The 21,342-nt window shown below is 44.8% G+C and overlaps 1 protein-coding gene across 5 annotated transcripts in view; it reads left to right on the top strand.

Moving 5' to 3' along the window:
* The window catches only part of Cfap43 (cilia and flagella associated protein 43), an 89,371-nt gene that overhangs the window by 41,456 nt on the left and 26,573 nt on the right, over positions 1–21,342 (top strand). For all 5 annotated transcript variants that reach the window (XM_034496915.2, XM_076923964.1, XM_076923967.1 and 2 more), the window contains exons 13-21: positions 2,249–2,389; positions 3,487–3,662; positions 5,651–5,800; positions 8,620–8,750; positions 10,632–10,782; positions 13,594–13,677; positions 14,953–15,030; positions 18,179–18,304; positions 20,827–20,931. In XM_034496915.2, the coding sequence (XP_034352806.1) occupies positions 2,249–2,389; positions 3,487–3,662; positions 5,651–5,800; positions 8,620–8,750; positions 10,632–10,782; positions 13,594–13,677; positions 14,953–15,030; positions 18,179–18,304; positions 20,827–20,931 (1,142 nt within the window). The remainder of the gene's footprint in view (positions 1–2,248; positions 2,390–3,486; positions 3,663–5,650; positions 5,801–8,619; positions 8,751–10,631; positions 10,783–13,593; positions 13,678–14,952; positions 15,031–18,178; positions 18,305–20,826; positions 20,932–21,342) is intronic.

The following is a 21,342-nucleotide window of genomic DNA, read 5'->3' as shown; positions in this document are numbered from 1 at the left end:
GGAGGTTTATAAGTGTAATCGTTTTTAAAATTTTTTACCTCTGACCTCTGTTTAATAATTAATTTTTCTCCATACCTTTAGTCCCAAATGTGTGTGTTCCCCAAGATATATTTATAAATCCATTCATTTATTTATTTAAAAAAAATTACTAAATACCTACTAAGTACAAAATGTTGAATATGGGCCTTGTAGGGGATGAAAGGGTCAAGGAAACAATTCAGTGCTGTGTAATTCTTCAGGTGAAGGGAAAGAGTGGGTGGAGGTGTCCCAGCTGAGGGGTGCCAAAGATGGAAGGAGACTGTATCCCAAGGGAAGTAATGACTCAGAACATTTTGACATGTGCAGGGTAGGGCACATCCGTGCTACAACTCAAGACTCCTTAGGTCTGACGTAAGACCTCAGTGGAAGATTTTGGCAGATAATCATGGCTTTCTGTCTTCTTGGGCCATCGGCTTCCATACTGCCAGTGACCTAACTGCTCACTAGGGCCAAAAAGCAGCCCAGTCTGTAAGTTAGATGGCTCTGGTGTGGTAGAGCTGACACCAGAGAGGATACATATGCTGCTTGAATATTCCAGTTTTTAACTAATGAGATTGGGGAGGTTTGGTCTGCTGCTGTGTGTTGTAATGCTAAATTCTGCCCCAGAGGGTCTAGGCCTCGACCTAGGTCTAGGTCTCCTGGTAACCAGGAGAACCCACTTGTGCAAACCATGTTCGTTAATTTAAAACTATTAGTTAAATAAAAATGGCTAAAGCCAATCACTAGAGGGATTAGAGATAGGTGGGCTTTTCAGTTACCTAGTTGAACGAGGCAGAAAGAAAGAGGAGAAGAGAGAGGAGAAGGCTGCATGAGAGGGGAGATACCATGAGCATGTAGCAGGAAAAACAGCAAGTATCTGGGGTACACCACTGGGGAGGTAGCCAGGCCAGCAGTTAGAAGCATATATTAGGGGTTTCCTCCCAGTAACTGTCAAAGCCAATTTTTTTTTTTAAAAAAGCATAATCTGAGACCCATTTATTTTTAGTCTAGTCGGGGATAAGCTTTAAGTGGTTGTACCACAAGGTTGGCCTGCAGGTAGGAGAGGGAAAACTGGGAATCCGCAGGAATCCTCACCTCTCACTGAAACCACAGGCAGAGGCTGAAGCAGTGAAGGAAACCACAGATCTTCTGAGTAGTGAGGGGCCTTCCAGAAACAGCTCAAGGAAGACAGACTGGGTGAGAGTCCCGACAGGCAGGCGTAGGGCATGCTGGTCAGTTAGCAGGTGTCCCCTGAAAGACAGGTGGGTCATGGAGGACACGGGTGTGAAAGCAGATGACATGGCAAGCTCAGTGTGAGTGAGAGTGGGTATGTGGCAGCTGTCGTGGGCAGAGAGTAGAAGGAAGGTCCTGGGCCCCCTGCGGGAAGAAGAGAGGGCGTCAAAGAGGATGCAAGGAGACAAAAGCAGTGATTGGCAGTGTGTCTTCTCAATGGGCTCAGAGTCACAGATGGGAACCCTGCATCCCGCCAGTGCAAACGAAGGGAGTAAACAGGAAAGGAAGGAGGAAACATATCCAGGATAAGGACATTTTCTGACATGGCCGTTGTCTCCCTCACTAAGCCAAGCCCCAGAGTGCCTTGGAGGTGGCAGAAAAATGGCAGTCCTGTTCAGTGTTTGGTGAGAGGGAAGTGCAGCATAGCAGTCAGTGAGCAGGACTTCCCAAGGGTCAGACTCAGCATCAGGAGCATTTCCATTGCATTCATAATGATGCCAAGAACATGAACGTCTGAGGTTACCCAGCGTCAGAGCCCTGGAACTGGCCGGTACCCAGATGGGAGCCAGACCATAAGCACACAGGGTACAGATGGGAAGAACAAAGATGGCCAGCTCCGGAAGGCATCCCTGTTGGCTCCAGAAGGCATCCCTATTGGAACATAGGCATGACTAAACCCACCTGGCTGGAAAATGAGGAATCTCCCCTTTCAGTTTATCAAATATGTCCCTCAACTCTTGCTTACAGGTCACTGAAAAATCAGTCAATAAGATTTGATACTGGAGACTGACTGGGTGAAGAAGTATCTCCATTTTGACACACCAAAATACAACTTGGGGGGTGTGTGTGTGTGTGTGTTTAAAATATTCAATATTAACACAGGATCATGGTGAGAGTTTGGGGAAAGTAATCTCTCTTCTCTCTTAGTTAGAATGTTGCAGGATTCCTTAAACTCAGTCAGTGACTCCTTGTAAAGTCAATCCCCATTCACTTTCAGAGACAGGCAAGGACATCCTGCAGATATCCACGGTGTCTGTTGTGGAATCAGACGTGGTCGAAGTCCTGGTCTTGTCCCCGCTTCCAGAAATGGGAAGAAGCAGGATGGAGTACTTCACCCTGCCTATCATGCTACCAGAAGGTGATGTAAAGCAAGCAGCCCAGCCTTCTCCATGGCCCAGATGAGTTGTTCTCCTCCATTTCTGCTTTCTTGGTAAAGCAGTTGTTCGCTGTGCTGCTTTACAAAGCAATACTCTGTGTGTAGCTTCCTCCGTGCCTCGGGACTTAGGAATGTTTCCTTGTTTGTTTGCTTAAATATGAGAAAAGAAACAAGACCAGCTGCCATGCCAAGTTGATCTGTCATTGTGTGATGGTTTTTGTTCTGTGGTTTTAAATATTCACAGTTAAATTCAGATACTTTACAGTGTAGTTAACTAGAACTGTAAAAACAAGCTCACTGGGTTCATGGAAAGGCTGAGAGAAAACAGATACACTTTTTGTTTCAGGTGGCAGATTTATCTAGCTAGAAAATTTGAAAATATAGAGTTACAGAACATAAGAAAAAAAAAAGCCTCAAAGTACTTTTACGATTTGAGAATCTAAAAGGAAGAGGGGAGGGGGCATCATGGCATGTGGCACAAGCCTTTAATTCATGCTCTTTGGAGGCAGGGAAGGCAGATCTCTGTGAATTCCGGGACAGCCTGGTCTATATGCAAATTCCAGACCAACCAGAGTACATAGTGAGACCATGTCTCAAATAACAAGGGAAGGGATGGGGAGAAGTGGGAGAGAGTGGAGGAGGTAGGGAGGGTGGAGGACCACACCTGTGATCTCAGTATTTGAGAGGCTGAGGCAGGAGGATTGTTGCAAGTTTGAGGCCAGTAACATCTTTATCCAAAAACAAAAAAAACAAAAAAAAAAAAAAGGAAGAGAAAGAGAGAGAGAGAGACACAGACAGACAGAGAGTGAGACAAGAATATCTTGGTATTGTCCTGTTGATTTTAATGTTAATTTTTAAACTAATATGAAACAAAAGGGTGTGCTATATAGTTTACTATCAGCATGAAGTATCCCTGGTTGAGGCAAATTGGTATTTAATATCTTTTAAATCATCAAATAGCCTCAATCCTATTAATCAAACATTTGCATCTTTATTTCTTCTTCCATGAGTGTGCATAATGATTTTCAGCACGAACTTGCAGGTGCGTGCGTGTGAACTCCCTTCTTTCCCCATTCTAGTGGTTCCTGAAAACTTTTCTGATGAAAGAGGAAGGCTGAAAGACGACTTCACCCACAAGTACCTGTATGAGGTGGAGCACACTCTGTCCTCTGCTGTGCTGGGCTTCACGGGCAGCAAGGTCTATGGCTTCTGCAGCCAGGTGCCATACATCTGCAGCTACATAATGCCTGTAAAGGTACGCCAGCCTCCCGCCATCGAGACTAAGGTCACATTAATTAGACGAGATCCTCTTGGCTGCCTTGGCAGATAAATTCAGCCAGCAAATGGCTTCCCTGGAGTGGGCGGTAGTATCAGTATCTCCTTCAATTAGAGTGGCCGACATTGCTCGTGACTCCATCGTGAATACAACTGAGTGGTCTCGTGTTTATGTCACATACATCATTCTTGTCAGATAAACAGGCAGGTGATATAGCATTTGTTTAGTGCCTTAAAAAAATACTGGCATAAGATCTGTTCCATAGATGCCAGGAGCCAACAGGTAGACCATTTCCTGCGAAACTTTACACCTTGGCACTGAGTAAAATTGCACAAAACAATTAACCTTTGCCTCTGCCGTGTTCCTTCATCTCTCTTCAAACTCCTGTCATTCTGGGGCCTCTTGCTGCACATACCAGCCCAGTGCCTTGCCTTCAGACACTCAGCATCCACTGATGCCTGTCTTCAGATCCCTGGGAGGAGGAGACTCTACCCCAGGCTTTTCTAAATTATTTTTATCTCCTCTCTAGTCTTTTTCTCTGTGTAGCTGGTATTAGACATAGAAATTAAGGGAAAAAAAAGAAGAGACTGTTCATGGCAACGGGATAGTAGAGAAGTATTGTAGAAGAAGCAACGTTCACACTAGTCTTTGAAGGATGGTCAGATTTGGAGCTAGAAAATAGCATGTGCACCCTGAGGGAGGAGTGCAGACGGAGGAAGTGGAACAGGACTGGGTGGAGCTGAGAAGGATCTTTGGGACAGTTGAAAGGAAGGTGGTGTCTGAGTCTTGGAGAAGGGTGTGTGTTGAGAACTGCACTAGCCCCACGTTAGGTGCCAAAAAATGTTGAGGCCCGAGCTACCCTACTTTGGGCGGCCAAAAATCTTGCGGCCCTCTCCACTCCACGATTGGCAGCCACTGTTTCCCGGCCCAAGCTGCCACTCAGGTCCAAGGATCGGGGTTCAGCAAGAGAGAGAGTGAGGACGGACTCGAAGAATGGAGACCAGACAGAGTGTGATTCAATCCCATTTATTCTTCAGTCTCTCTTCCTAGTCCAAGTCCCAAGTCTTGAGTTCCTAGTTCCTAGTTCCTAGTTGTACTCCTTCTAGTTCCTAGTTGTACTCCTGTTGTTCTCTTCCGAGTGTCTAATGTCTACTCCTACTCCTAGTGTCTGAATTTCTGTTACTCCAAATTGTTCTGAACTCTCCTGTCTGCCTCTCGCCTTTTATATGTCTCACTTCTAAGCCATGCCTTTTGGTCACACCTTTAAGTCATGCCCTTAGGTCTCTAAATCTGATCTCTAAGTCACACCTTTAAGTCACACACCTTTAAGTCTCACACACCCAAGGAAAGATCCTAGGTACCTAAACCAAGATGTTATCAGAGTGTGCTCAGCTGTTGTAGGCTATTGTAATCACATCTCTTATCAGGGTATACGGCTCAAGATGGCTGAAAGGCCTTCTGCTAAAAGTCGGCTCCCAACAGGGGTGCATGGGACACACAGTGAGGGGGGCTTGCAACTTTTATTTTGATTTGTGCATGATGGTATATGAAAATGATAGCTGAGAACCGAGACTGTCAGAGTAGGCTTGGATTTTTAATGGCAGAATTACATGTAAAGAAGCCATTCCTGGGCTGGGATGTAGACCAGTGGTTATGAATAGTTGCTTGTCGTGTATAGGAGCCTGGGTTTGACCCCAGCACTGAAAAAGAAAGGAAGGAAGGAAGGAAGGAAGGAAGGAAGGAAGGAAGGAAGGAAGGGCGAGCTCTTTAGCTAGCAAAATCAGCTTTTATTTATAAAGATGTAACTGTCATTGAAACACATTACTAACACGGGTGCCTACTTTAGCCCACACAAGGATAGACTCCCCAGATTTGAACCTGACTACATATGTAACACACACCCGCAAAAACAATGCCGCTGCTGGCCCGATCCTTTCAATAACGTTCTCCTCTGCTTTGATTGGCAGGAACACACTGGCGTCTGCGTACTTAAGCCTCACCAAAAAGTACAGAGCAAACAGTACGGGGCTGGAACGATCTATATGTCTTCTCATGGATTATGGCTGATGACAATAGCTAAATGTGGAATCCTCTGTATCCGAGATATGTTCAGCCTGGTAAAGTAACAAACAAACACAAAAAATCTGAGTGGAGAAAGGGCTGGGGGGAGACTTGGAGAGATTGCCTAGTGGTTGTGGCATCTGTTACTCCTGCAGAAGACTCAGGTTCAGTTTCCAACATCCACCTGTGGCTGACCACCAGTCCCAAGGGATCCAGCACCCTCGTCTTGCTTCCATGGACACCAGGCCCACATGTGGTGCACATACATACATGCAGACAAAACACTCATACACGTAAAATAAATACTTTTTCTAATTATATAAAAAACACACAGTGTAGGAGCCAGAGAGAGGGCTCTGCTTAACTCTTCCTGACGACCCAGGTTTGGCTCCTTGGCTCCAGCACTTGGGATGTGTGGTTCACAGCTGCCTGTAAATTCTGTCGCAGGGAATCCTATGCTCTGGCCTCCACCCACCAGCACCTAAACTCCCATGCACATATGCATGCTCACAATTTAATAAGAATAAATTTTACAGTATGGGGCATGTTTATGGATTTCAGGTAGGAATAAACCCTAAAAGGGAAAAGGAATCAGGACTTCCTTAAGTAAATCGACTTAGTTTCTTGTTGTCCTTTTCTTTTTGTAAACTCACTGAGAGTGTTAACAATTTTTTTTTTTAATATCCTTGCCCTTCAGTTTGCCACTCTAAAGAAGGAAACCTCAGCCAGAGCAGTCAGACCTGCACACACAGAACACTAGGCAGGCCCTGCAGGAGGGCTCCTGCCCAACTTATCAGCAAGCTGTTCCTTGGAAACTCACTGAGGGGCACTGAACTTCTAACTCTCTACTGTGAAGTCAGGGAAACTGCTCCCTGGCTCCTAGAGGCTCATGGCAAGGAAACAGCTTTGAAAATGATACGCTTAGCAACAATGTTGCCTGGTCTGGAGGGCCTTGGACTGTTGTTGCTGTCCTCCTCAACCCTTCAAAGATGCTGAGGGAGCAGAGTCGGGCAGAAAGCGCTCTCGTCTGAGTCTGCCAGCACTAGTATCGGATTCCCACAGCTCGCCGACCTCAGAAACTGAGACAAGTTTCTCTTCTGTAGAAAGTGGGGCATGCTTTTCTAGGTTTGAGGCGATGCTGCACAGTTCATTGTATGACTTGATTTGCTCAGTGATTCTTACCCAGTTTCCCACCCCTCTCCTCTACACACTGGAAGTATCATACCCACCCATGAGACAACACTCCCTCATGTCCACAGATACTGTTGTCTCTGGCTGGGCACAAAGTAGTTCCGTTTCTTTTCCTTTGGGAGAAAGCAAATTTGGACAGACTCAGTATGGTTCTAGAGGAAAATCATGAGTCTCTTAGGGACTGGGTTTTCTCTCCTCAGTGTGTGAAGTGTGTGTGTGTGTGTGTGTGTGTGTGTGTGTGTGTGTGTGTGTGTGTGTTCCCTGTGGTGTGCAGGCCCATACACACTGTAGTCAGAGACAAGCTTCTCTTTGCTGCTGCCAAAGCCAGGCTAGCTGGCCTGCAAGCTTCTGGAGACGTCTTTGTGGGTACATGTTGGGATTTGGATGCTCCTGGAATGGCTTCCTCTAGCCTTTAAGTGGGTTCTGGGGACTGAAGCCCATGCTGAGATGCTTTGCACTGCAAGCATTTCATGCCCAGAGCCATCTCTCCAATGCCTAGAGGTGTTTTGTTTTGTTTTGCTTTTGTTTTTTTTTGTTTTGTTTTGTTTTTTGTTGTTGTTGTTGTTTTGTTTTTTTGTGAATGATTGCAAACCGTGCTGCACTGTCACTGCACTGTCGAAAGTTTGGGGCAGCTGACAGTGACCCAACACAGCAAAGCACCTCACGGATGAAGTTATACATGAAAACGTGGCAGAGAAACAGAGAGAGAGAGAGAGAGAGAGAGAGAGAGAGAGAGAGAGAGAGAGAGAGAATGAATCCCAAGTTTCCTGCACAGAAGACTGGGTAAATAGATGAACTATGGTACAAAATCAGAACTTAAGTAAAAGATGGACAATCATCAGGCAGCTGTGACACACAACAGGGAGAGCCCAGCAGAACAATATGAAAAAACATCCCAAGGAATGTGATTGTTAAGTAGAAAAGCAAGGTGTATAAAGTAAGTGTATATGCATATGATATTCTAAGGTTTATGTGGGAAAGTTAAACTGACGTAAATTTTTCCGAGAGGCTCTTGATGGTATTATACTCACAGCATTCAAGAGAAATGCTAGTCACGGAGTCGGAAGAGATTTCACGCCAGGCTCTCCTATAGCTTTTTTGCTTTAAACTACTTGAATGTCTTGTCTGCTCAAAAACCTCTGTGGAAAGACACCAGGCTCGAGTACCAGGGTAACAGCTGTAGGTTTTCACGGAAGGAGCTTAAACGTTGCCCTGTGTTTCACACATCCGTGATGTGTTTGTTTGGATTACTTAACTGGTTTCATTAGCACACCCCAGAGCATGTTATCTTCCTTCCCTGGGTTTCTTCTCACCTTTTCCTAACACACTCTAACCACTTTACATAAAACACACCTGCCTGATTCATTGGGCTCCAGTTTTACTCACCCAAGATCCCTCCCCTAACTCCACAGCCTTCAGCCAGTACAATGATGGGGTGTCTGGTGGCCTGGCTTAAACCACTGGTTCCGATCCTGCTCCTTCCATGTTACATAATGTAGTGGGGAAAAAAATAAGTCAATACCGGATTGAACTAGAAATTTTAAGTGCTGAGTGTTACCAAGAGCTAATTTTGTACCAACTAAGTGTCTTTAGACGTGCAGGAAAAAATTACCCACAAGCAAAATCCACACCATATAATTACATTTATCCCCAATTTCTCCACTTTATCCCTAAAACTATTGAGGAAACCTTTGTTCGATGTCGGAGTCATTCTCACCAGGGGCAAGGGATCCAGAACATGAAAATGTCAATGGACGGACAGAACATCCTGGTGAATGGAAAAGATGACAACACCCTTGTCTACCTCAAATGGAAGTAAGTACGGCACACAGCACGCAACGTGACGTGATACTGTGTTTTCAATTCAGAAGGCCAGTCTCTCCCGAAATAGGCTGTCATGCACAGAGGTCTGAGAGGAGGGCGCACACCACGCTTGCCTTGGGAGCCAGGCGGGAGGCACCAGGCTGGATAAGGATTCTGAGGGAGGAACATGGAAAGAGCCATCATTTCCAAAGGAAGGATCTAGAAGGATCAAGTGAGAAGCAGGGATGGATTAAACCATCAGGTTCTGGGGCAGACAGGCTACTTCTTGTCATCTAAAACTTGACCCTGAGGCTGTCAATGGACAAGAAATAACAGCCCCAGGTGTGGGAGTGTCATAGTGTGGTCCCCACCCCCACCCCTGGGTGGCTGGAGTGTGGCCTCTGGATTAGTTGGCTGCATGTGAAAGGGTGCTTCAGAGAGAATTACCACCGGGCACTTGGCTCATCCCACATGAATAACCAATAACGTGACACCAAAAGACAGCTTGTACTTTTAAAGGCAGTCTTACGGAAGCCACGGATACTCAGCTCCCTTTGGCAACTGTAATTTTAAAACACAGCCTTCCTTGGTAACACAGTGAAAACATTTCATACCATGAAGATTTTGGGGGGAGCTGCTTATTTCAAAGACTCATTTCAAGATGGTGTGACCGTGCCCATTTCATATACGAAAGCCATGCGCAAAATAGAGACTCATGTCTTAATACATAAATCAGAACATGAACGCACAGGGAATGGACAGTGTACAGAAACCCTATTTAAAAAAGAAAAGATACTTCCACCCATCAGTAATTACCTGAACTCTCAAACTAAACGAAGTTGTGTTTGGAACCTTGGCTCAGGACTTATGAGCCTTGCAAAGGTAGACATGAGATGACAGTTTCTACCTCAACCCATATGTGTCCTGACCCCTTTGGGGGGTTGCAGATCAGGTATCCTGCATAACAGATATTTACCTCACGATTCACAGCAGTAGCAAAATTACAGTTGTGAAGTAGCCAGGAAAATAATTTTTATGGTTGGGGGTCACCTTAAGGTGAGGAATTGTATTAAAGGGTCGCAGCCTTTGCAAGGCTGAGAAACACTGCTCTAAGCAATCTGCAACAGTGTCCCTCGAGGTGAGAGGTCTGTAGCTTTGGTAGACTTGGTAGAAATGCATTCATATCGGGCTGCCGTTTCCTCTGCCTGCCTCAGCGTGTCTGCACTGCCCTAGTTTGCTTTGCTATCGCCCTGGTAAGTACCACAGCCAGAAGAAACTCAGGGAAGAGAAGGCTTATTCCAGCTTACAGGTTGGCAGTCCACTATTGAGGGAAACCAAGGCAGAAACTCACGATAGGAGCTTGAAATAGAAACCTCAGAGGAACATTGCTGGCTGCCTTGCCTCCCCTGGCTCATGTGTAGAGCACAGATCCTCCCTCCAAGGGATGGATGGCATCGCTCACCAGACACTGGGCTATCTTACATCAGTAATCAGGAGGATGCTCCAGAGACTGGCCCACGGGCCAGTTTAATGGAGGCGGTTCAACTGAAATCATGGATGGGGCAAAGCCTGGTGCATTCTGGGGGCGCAGGGCAACAGCTCTTTGGTGTGGTGGTCAAAGGCCATGTTGGGTGAAGGGTATACAGGACAGCATAAGGAGAGATCACCCAAGAAGGGTCAGGAACCTGAGTCCTTAAAAGTCCATGAAAGGGTCCTCTTCTGAGGCCAAGCAACTAAAGGGCACTGTGGAGAACTTCTCCATGTTTCTCTGTGTAGTTGTCTGGAAATACGCTGATGAACGCGATCATTTTAAAGTGATTTTATGGTTATGTATTCTCTCTCTCTCTCTCTCTCTCTCTCTCTCTCTCTCTCTCTCTCTCTCATTATTATTAGGCGACTTGGATCAAACATAGCAAATGAGATCTTTGAACACTGCCATCAGCTAGTACTCAGTCTGTCCAAGACAATGGAAAAGGAGAGTGAATACTTAGCTTCATGGAGAGATCACCAGGATGTGTCACAAGAAGAGACAGCCGAATCCCAAGTAGCTGGCTTGCTTTCTCCCTCTCTATAAATACCGTGCAAGTTGTCCTTTCATAGTTTTTAAGTGCATATGTAACTCTACTTTTTCTTACTCAGCTGTCCAGTGATTTTTCAACTAGAATATAAGCTACATCTGATAGAAAACTAAGCCTTTCTCAAAATGATCACAAACATTATGTCTCAAATTTCACTTAAATGATGGTATAAGATCTGGACTTCCTCGAAAAAAAATTTTTTTTAAATCAATATTTGTAGAAATTTGACCTGGTTCTTCCTCCCAGCCCCATGTGCCCCGAAATAAGACTCAGACTCAAAATATATTTACAAATACCATGGCCACATAGCTAAGCTTGTCTTTGAATAGACCATAACAGTTATAGATGAACCCATTTTTTTTTTCTAATTTTTTTTCTGCTGCGTGGCTGGCTACCCATGTTCAGGTGCCATGGGTTCATCTTGTCACAGCGTTCTGGGTGAGCCTTCTGCTCTTGGCTCTATCCCAGAACTTTTTCTTCCTCCCAGATATCTCACCTTCTATTTCCTGGCTAAGCCATAGGCCATCAGATTTCTTATTGACGGGTGCCACGTCCACTTGGGCACAAGATATTCTGTCTACAAATATTGGTGGCAGGTGGAAGCAGTCTCTCTCTACCTTCATATGATATTCATGATTTAGGATGTGTCATCCTAGAAAACAAGAATTACTTGGTTGTTCAATGAATAACTTTTTAAAAATTAAATAAAATCACATTGTTATAATAAACTCATATAAAAATATCATATAGCTAGATTAGGAAGCCACTGAAATACTTGTCTCCTCTCCAACTCTGTCTCGTTGGACTTTCACACAGTTAAAACGGCCATTCGGAGGCAATGGAGCTTTGCTGGGTGTTTTGCTTTGTTTTGTTTTGTTTTGTTTTGTTTTGTTTTGTTTTGTTTTGTTTTTGAGACAAGTCTCACTATATATAGCCTTGGTTAGCCTGGAACTTGCTTTTGTAATAGGCTGGCCTCGAACTCAGAGATTGGCCTGCCTCTGCCTATTACATTTTTACATATGGTTCCACCACAAAAGAAAAAACATTCCGAGTTGAAAGGGGTTTAGCAAATAACTATTGGGTGCCTATAAAGCATTCGTCTACGGTAAATGCGACCATGAAGGAGAGGACACACTTTGCTTTCTCGGTGTTCCCTTCCTATGGAGCTGCTGGGGGACAGAGGGATGGGTACATAAGCAAACAGGAAAAGCTGGCTGGTGAACGAGTGCTATTCATGAAATTAGACAGGTCGACACAACAGTGTTTGCCGGACCAGCCTCTCTGTGCGCTAAGGTCAGACGTAAAAGAGAGTGCCCCCTTGGAAAGCAGAAGGGCTAGCAAAGTCAGGATGGAGGAGCAGGGATCTTGGCATGTGATGTGTGGGGACCAGGAAAAGGCCTGTGCAGGTGAAGTGAGCAAGGACAAAGTGGGAGAGAAGCCCAGAGGGATGGGCTTTGTAAACCAAGAGAAGAGTCCGGGGTTTTTTGTCGCACACAGTGAGAATCTGTAGAAGCAGAGGACTAACACAACTTTGAAATGAGCACTTGCTGCTTTGAGGGAAGTGTTTCCTGGAGGACACAGGGTGGGACCTAGGAGGTTCCTAGAGAGATAGTGCCCGTGGGGGGGAGCTGCATCGGAGACAGTTCTAGGTTCCAGGTCAGTGTCAGAGACTGGGCTAGGATCCACCAAGGGATGGACACAGAGGGAGATGAAGACAAAAGGCTCAAGGATGACTCACAGACATCTCACCTTTGAAAAGCCGTGTAGAAGACGGTACTCTGAGTAGGAATAGGATGCCCTATCAAAGAGCCAGCAGCTGCGATAAAAAAGACAGGATCTAAAGTCAGTTTTTACTCATGCTGAGCTTAAGAAGTCTATACAGCATCCTTGAAGCAATTCCACAAAACCCAGGCCGTGGGAGAGATGAACCGTGAGTTCTTGGAGACGCTGGTAGTGGAGACGCTGGTAGTGGAGACACTGATTTGAGAGCCAAGGGTATGTGGATTGAATTGAAAGCCTGGGAAGTTCATGGCAATGCATGAGTGGCATGAGCTGTGAGAAGCAGAGAGGAGCAGGCGGGGTGCTTCTAGAGAGCCACAGGGAGGGGTCAGGGGAGCAGAGGAGAGCAGGAGAGGCAGCCAGCACGGCAACAGCAGAACAGAAACGCAGAGATACCCACGAGTGTCCCACAGTGTTTGCTGGAACAGATACAGGGTATGAAGGGGAGCATAGCAGTCAGCTGAGGGTAGGGTTCTAGGTTAGTAGAGCATCTGGCTACTGGTGTGAGACCCAGGAGAGTGAAACGTGATGTAGAAGGAGATGGTGTAAAACAAAATGAAATGAAACAACAAAACCCACCAGGGAGGAGGAGAGAGTAAGCGCCTAAGAAGTGGAGAGGACCTCGATGGGCAGAAGCATGTGGTCCATGGAACAGAAAAGAGGCAGGGTGACTCAGCCCCAGTGGGAACTGTGCCCTCCTCGCCCCTTTCTGAGTGCCTTTCTTGGCACTTGCAAAGTAGCAGTTAGGTCTTAGCAACATTGAAGTGATCTTATTTCGTTTAATGTCCTATCATTAGTCTCTAAAACATCTTGATCTCTGTGCTGGCAGAGATGTAAGGATTGAAGAATTCATTGAGGTAGGCCCACACCTGGCGTTATCTTTTTTTTTTTTTTTTAAACGGGGACAAGTACGAAGGGATATTCCGTGAAGGGATGTGAAGAGTGAGAAGGATCAGACAGATTTTAAGAACTACCTGTCTCTGTCTGCTCTCTCCCAGAAAAAGCTGAGCTTAGACTCATCACAAGAGGACTTAGTCGCTGATCACAAGAATACGCCCTGGACCCAACAAAAAATGGAAGAGGTATTTGTTGTTGTTGCTGCTGCTGCTGTTATTATTATTATTATTATTATTATTATTATTATTATTATTATTATTGTTAATTCTGTTGAGACAGGGCTTCTCTGTGTAGCCCTGGTTGTCCTAGTACTTGTTCTGTAGACAAGGCTGGCCTTGAACTCAGAGATCCACCGGCCTCTGCCTCCTGAGCACTGGAATTAAAGGTGTGTATTATCACGCCTGGTCTAGGAAGACCATTTATAAAGTGTGACATGGGTTTGAACTGACACACTGTGATGTGCCAACTGCGTTCTGTTTATATGGAAACCCAGGGGAAGGTTGGCGTGTTCCACGAGACACTCCTTGGCAGTGCACTGCAGTGTACAAGTGACTCTCCTAAAAGCAAACACATACTGAAGCCAGACCCAGCCTCTTTGATTAGGTTCTATGAACCTTAAGAACCTATACTTAACCTGAAACCCAACAGAAGTATCAGGAAAGCCAAAGCCAAGAAGCACCCGAAAGGCTGCGTTTTTTGAGTTTTGTAGGATGTTTGTCTCAGAGGGATGGGTTGGGAACAGAAGGGCTACAGTGGCTAAGGATATTATAAAGCCAAGCAGCCGGCTGAAGGCGATGTCTGGATCCAGTCTCTCACTCGAGCTAGGTTAGTTTCGGTCTGTCAGTTATTCACGATTCCGTTTTTCCCTGCCTTTTTCTAACTTGTATGATTATATCCGTCACATGTTTCAATGGTCCCTTACAAACACCGTTAGATTTAAGCAGAGTATCACAGGAATGCGATTCCATGGTTGCTTTGATATTTTTTATTATTTTTCATGCATGCATATTCATGTTTTTACATGGGTGTTAGCTCATGTGTGTAGATGTGCTTGCATGTGAAGGCTCAAAGTTGATGGCAGGAATAACCTCCATCACTTTTCCACCTTAATCATCAAAGCAGGCTCTCTCTATCAAACTCAGAGTTTATCAATACGGTCAGCATTGCTAGCCAGCTTGCACTGGGGAGCTGCCCTCCAAAGCCTGGTGGGCAGCCATACCTATCTGGCATTTACGTGTGTCTCTGGGGAATCCAAATTCTGTTGCTCACAACTGTGTGGCAAGCCTCTATTGGGTGAACCATGCCCTCCTCCCCCACACCCTGTATATTTTATACTGTAGTCTTTGCAAGCATTCTGTTTCAGTTTTAAAGATGTTTACCTGTGCGTCGTTCAAAGTTCTCCTTGACTCTCCCTGACATCTTGCCTTGCCTTGTTAAGTGAGGTGCTTGCTCCCTCTCAGGCCATCAAGAAGGAGGTGAGGATGTTCTCCCCTAGAAGAAAGGAGATCAAAAGAGGAATCAAGGAACTTGCTCAAATTGTAAGTGCAGTGATCACACGCACTGAAGCGCACTGGCCTGCCGTCAGAAATTACATTTTCTTTTTTTTTTAAAAAAAATATTTATTTATTTATTTTATGTATGCAAGTACACTGTTGATTTCTTCAGATACACCAGAAGAGGGCATTGGATGCTATTACAGATGGTTGTGAGCCACCATGTGGTTGCTGGGAATTGAACTCAGGACTTCTGGAAGAGCAGTCGGTGCTCTTAACGGCTGAGCCGTCTCTCTCCAGCCCCAGAAATTACATTTTCACCTTCTGTTGTTTCACACAATGTGAGAGCCAACACTTTCTAGAGTGTTCTAACAGGCTCAAACTTTAGCTATATCACACTCTAATTCGTTTCCCCTCTACTTTCCCCGAGTACCCCATCTTAAATTGTATTTTAATACTTAACTTTCTTCAAAGTTGTACACTGACTTTGGTTTTGGTTTTGGTTTGAAGGCAGCCTCTGTCCTGCTTCACTTCACCATGGCTCTCAAACTCCTGGTATAATGGTCTTAACTTTTCTACTTTTTCTTCTAAATTCTACCATTACACCGACAAGTCCATCCTCAGTACGCAGTCACGTAAAGTTCCAAAGCTCGTCCACATGCTATATTATGGTTGCAGAACCATTTTTACAGCTCTTGTTTTTCTAGGATTTAATAACTCCCCCTCCCCGGCTTTTTTTTTTTTTTTTTTTTTTTTTTTTTTTTTTTTTTTGCATCTGTTATCTACTTAGACTCTCAGAGTATGGTGCACTCAGGTATGTGAGGTCAGTCTGAGCTTTGTAACCTCCCTCCTGGAGCTATCCATCCTTCAGCTTCTGCCTGGGCATCTTTCGCCCCAGCTCAAGCCCATAGCTGCTCACTTAAGGCCTCCTCTAGTTCATTCTCCTGGGAAGTAGTTCTTATTATTAGGTTGTGTTGCATAAAATTGATAGTTGATATTCTTCAACCTACAAACATTTTCTGCAAAAATATGATTCAGGCCAACAAGATGTCTCGATGGGTAAAGGTGCTTGCCACCAAGACTAATGACCTGAGTCTGATCCCCAGGACCCACATAACGGAAGAAGAGAACTGATTCCCACAGATGTCTTCCATGACCTCCATCATGAGGCATGGCATCCCTGCCATACACCCTCATAAAATAAGTAAATAAAATGGAAGAAGTCTATGTATACAATTCAGTCAACAAAACTATTTTCTGTCTTTTTTTTTTCCTTTTAAAAATATACCCTTTAAATACAATATTCTAAAATTATGGCTTGCTCTATAATTTTCCTCCATAGCTTTTGTATTTGTCTCTGATTTTAAAGGGCCTTCCAAAAGCTGGGCATGAAGTGCACACCTAAAGTTCTGCCTATTCTAGGGGCAGAGGGGGTAGGAGAGGGGAGTTCATTTGGGCCTAGGAGTTAGAGAGACTAGCCTGGGCAACTTAGTGAGATGCAGGAATTAGAGAGACTAGCCTGAGCAACTTAGTGAGATGCAGGAATTAGAGAGACTAGCCTGGGCAACTTAGTGAGATGCAGGAATTAGAGAGACTAGCCTGGGCAACTTAGTGAGATGCTGTCTAAAAAAATGGAAGTCCTTGTCTAATGTTCTTTAATTGCTGTGTAATTCACTTTTATGAATGATATAAAGGGCAGATCTTAGCTTTTCAAATACATAGCCCATTTCCCACAACACTTTTCTAACTTGAGCACACAGCCCTTTCTGCATGGATTTGGAGTGTTTCTCCAAATGCAGACCTGCTTCTGGATGCCCTGTCCTGAGGATGGCCACTCGCTGGTCTTCCCCTGAATCCGTGCAAAGCCACCTAATCATCACAGTCTTGTGAATGTTTTGATGTCTTGAGAGTAAATCTGCCTTTACACTTCTCTTTCAAAACAAATATTTTGTGAACATTTCTTCTGCAATTTGAATTTTAAAGTTTGTTTGTAAACTTTGGTTGCTTTTTTGTTGCTACGGTAAAATACCCCGAGGAAGTCTACTTAAGGGAGGAGGAACTTATTAGGGTTCACAGTTCAAGGTGCATTGTGAGGAAGTCCAGATGGGAGGGGCTTGAAGCCACCAAGAAGACAAGAACAGCAAATGCTTTCTTGGTTTCTCTGTTATTTATGTCCACATTTCTTTTCTTTTCTTTTCTTTTCTTTTCTCTTCTTTTCTTTTCCTTGGGGGGAGGTCAGAAACCCATGTGTTACTTCAACAAGCTTTATCTGCTTGTTCAGGACCCAAGCCTAGAGGATGGTGGCGCCCACTGTCACTGAGAATCTTTCCACCTCAAATAACCCCCAATCAATGCAATTTTCTATAGTCATTTCCAGAAGAAAAAAAAATGTAGTAAATATTTAATCCCAATCAGGGGTTTCTACCCCATGTTTGATCATTCAGTTCACAGATAAAAGACACAAAACCTTTATATTTAAGATGAGTCTTTAAAGCACCACAAACTGGGCAGTATCTACCTTCTAAGCTATTAGTGTCAACTTTCCTATCAATAACCCTGAGTTGTAAGTTGCTATCTTCCTTATAGGCTGCTCTTATTCAGAGTGGCCAGCCTCATGGTTAATTCTTACAATCATTTACCCCAAGGACTCTTCTCTTCTCTTCTCTTCTCTTCTCTTCTCTTCTCTTCTCTTCTCTTCTCTTCTCTTCTCTTTTCTCTTCTCTTTGTGGTCTCTCTTCAGACGCCAAGCCCAGGAACCAAAATCCCACCTACCTCAATTCTGCCCAGCTGTAGGCTGTTGGCATCTTTATTCAACCAATAGTTTTAAATTAAGGAGCCAGGTCACATAGCATCACTTGGTGTACATGAGGACTCTCTCATCCTTGGGGGCAACCAGACCTTGGAGGCCGGTATTTAGCTTTACAATGCATAGCAACAGACCAGACAAAAAATTCCTGACCCGTTTGCCCAGAGACTTTCTAGGCCAATCTGGTCCGACAGTGATAAGTTGTTGTTCTTGGTTTTGTCATTAGATAAATGGATTTCTAAGCATCAATCCTTAAACTTCAATGACCACAAACAAGCCTGTGATCAAGTTCTTTAGTTATCCCAGAGTGTGTTTGGAGAAATACAACAGCTGTTTTATCGGTCAAGTCTTTGCCTGCCCATCATCCTTTCTTATTTCAAAATTCAGATTGCGTTGATGATGGAAGAAAATGAAAAGGTGGATGTCATTGCAAAACTAGATGAGCAGGAGTTTTGCCTGGACGCTGATGAGCTGGAAAGGCTTCACGACGAATGTGAGGAGGAGCTAGCAAAGGTAAGCAATGCCTCACTGAAGCAGCCCCTAAGGATGAAAGACAAGACAAAACAACAGGAACAAACAGACCTGTGATGCTGCAAGAGGCTCTTCCCATGGTACTTTCCCAAAGCTCTGATCTTTGGAAGAAACCCCAGCCCTGGCCTTAGTGCTCCTGAAGAGAATTACTAACAGCTGGCAGCATAAGCCCAGAAAGCTATTAGCAGATTTGGTGGTAGAATATGAGTCCCTAGGAGGAGAAGTGGCACCTCCCCATCAAGGGTCTCAATGCTAAAGAGCCTAGGACTATAGTCACCCTGAGCCACGGGAGTTCCACAATAGAGAAAGACACAAAGCCCAGTTGTGACTATCTGAACACTGTCCTGGGCTCCGAATCTAAGGGAGTTGATGGAAGAGTCTCATTGGGGAGATGGAGGAATGAAAGACTGGAACTCAGTCATTCTGGATTTCTGACGGGGTTGAAAACTTATACTCTCATAGCCAATCCTGGCTATTTACCTTGAGAGAAAAGATCTGAGTGGATGGTTTTCAGCTGACATTCATTCTAAAGCCAAGAAAAAAGGCAAGTTCAGAACTATGTCTTTTAGTTGGGAGAGATGACAGAGGTTCTGGTTAGTCAACAAAATGATGGACTGGGTATTAGGACTATCTTGTACCTCACTGGTACAAATTGGCATAATTATGCTCTAACTGTATTTTGAGAGAAAAGTTTTATTTTAACAGGAAGGGTGATGTGTAGGAGGAGCTAAGGGAGAAGGAGTACTGAGAGGAAGAGAAGGAATAAGGAGAGGAGGAGAAGAAGGAGAGGAGAAACTAGGTGATGAGAGAGAGAAAGAGAGAGAAAGAGAGGGGGGATATGGAGGCAGTTGTTCACGTGTCTCCACCAGTCAAAGATAGTTTATATATCTGGGCTGTGTATTGGGTTACACTTCTGATTGAGCATTACCAAACTTACAAAGCCTTTGATTAACATTTTAAAAATGTGTATAAAAGCAAAAAGAAAAAGGGGGCATGGGATAGGAGTTTTCTGGGGGGTGGGGTGAGGGGAATGGGGAAAGGGGATGGCATCTGAAATGTAAATAAAATATCCAAAAAAAAAAAAAAAGACTGGAACTCAAGTGGACTCTGACAACTGGCATGCCGAGGAAAACTGTATTAGCCCTTGACTTGATGGATCAGAATGAAAAAGGAAAGGTAAATTGATCAGAAAACAAAATAAATTAAAAAGGAATGTGAAAAAGTTATTCTGAGAGGTGATTCTTAGCTAGTTTGAAAATAATCCTGCCAACAAAGTGAGATGCAAAGGAGTTTCTGGAAAGGACCCTAAGGACTAAGGACTATTGCGGGTCACTTTCATACCATGCTTCCGGGCAGACTCTTAAATAGGGACACTTAATTGCTTATCTATAAGGGGATATCAGCAGTGAAGCCAACAAAGTTACACATATGCTTATAAATTTTTGAAAAGTAAATAATCTGCTTCCCTAAATGAGTATATTTCTTCTTCATTGTAAACATAAATAATAGAGGAATTAAGTAAAAATTTCTAGACACAACCCACAAATTGGCCCTTTAATATGTGTTGATATCACCTAAAAGTACAAACTTTAGTCTTTGATGAAATGGGAAGACTTGGGGCTTGAAAGTCTTAAAAACAAAACAAAACTAGGTGTGACTGTCTGTATCTGTAATCCTTGCACTGAAGAGGCTGAGGCAGGCCAACCCTGAAACTCAAGCAACCAGCAACCCAGCCTGCTTAGAGAGCCCTAGGACAGTGAAAGCTGTCTCAAAAGGCAAGGTATCCCAAGAAGTGACACTTGAGGTTTTCTTCTAGCATGTGTGCACAGCACAGAGAGAGAGAGAGAGAGAGAGAGAGAGAGAGAGAGAGAGAGAGAGGAGAGAGAGGAGAGAGAGGAGAGAGGAGAGGAGGAGGGAGAGGAGGAGGGAGAGGAGGAGGGAGAAGCGGAGAGAGAGGAGGAGAGAGAGGAGGAGAGAGAGGAGGAGAGAGAGGAGGAGGGAGAGGAGGAGAGAGAGGAGGAGAGAGAGGAGGAGAGAGAGGAGGAGAGAGAGGAGGAGAGAGAGGAGGAGGAGAGAGAGAGAGAGAGAGAGAGAGAGAGAGAGAGAGAGAGAGAGAGAGAGAAAGCACCCAGGAAGACATGGCTCTTGACTTGACCAGGTCTATCTAGACCAGCATCCTGTATCCCTTGCCCCTGGGAGGTGGTGTCTGTCCACACAGCCCCTTTTGGTCATGGATGTGATCTGGCCACCTTTGCAGGCATTTGTATTGACACAGCAGTCTTCAAGGCAGAGAATCTTAAGTCTTGACACAGCCTTAGAGTGCACTGGCAAAACAGGGCTGTGTTACCCACAAGTTCAGCACAGTGTGGAGCGGCTCAAAGTGCAGGAGAATCCTGTAAAAGCACTCCCATTACGTGGGGCAGCCCTGGCTAATCAGGGGCTGGCCGTGGCATCGTTTCCTTATGTGGTCATATTTTCACTTTTATCTTTTCCCTTCCTCCAAGATGAGAAAGGATGTGGAGATGCACAACTTGGCCAAGAGCTACTTAACCGAGCTCATCAGGGAGGAGTGCTGGAACTCCATGGCCGTGAAGGGCCGTGCTCTAAAGGTAAGAGACACACAGCCCCGGGCATGGCATCCCGGCCGATGAAAATCCACTCAGAACAAAACCTTGCTACTCCCTCCATGGGGTCCACCAGATGTGTGACCTTCCACCAGGTGTGTCCTCTTCCAGATGTGTCCCCTTCCCTTAGTTCATTCCTCCCTCTGCTCTGCCTCACGTGCTTTGAAGCCACTGCATCTCCAGTTTGTTCTTAGCACACTTTCCTCTGCCCTCTGTGACACCCCTGCCTCCTTCTCTCAGTACCTTCTACCCCAAAAGGCTCTTACTCACGTTCCACAGAGATAAAAGGTAGACAAAACACTGTTCACATTTGTACCCCCACTTACCTTCATGTGTTTTAAATCACCGTTCTTTTACCTCTTCATATAGGGTACACACAGGGCAATCAGCCATCAA

Source organism: Arvicanthis niloticus, chromosome 1 (assembly GCF_011762505.2).
Source record: "Arvicanthis niloticus isolate mArvNil1 chromosome 1, mArvNil1.pat.X, whole genome shotgun sequence".
Lineage (NCBI taxonomy): Eukaryota > Metazoa > Chordata > Mammalia > Rodentia > Muridae > Arvicanthis > Arvicanthis niloticus.
This window is presented reverse-complemented; position numbering and strand designations above follow the sequence as displayed.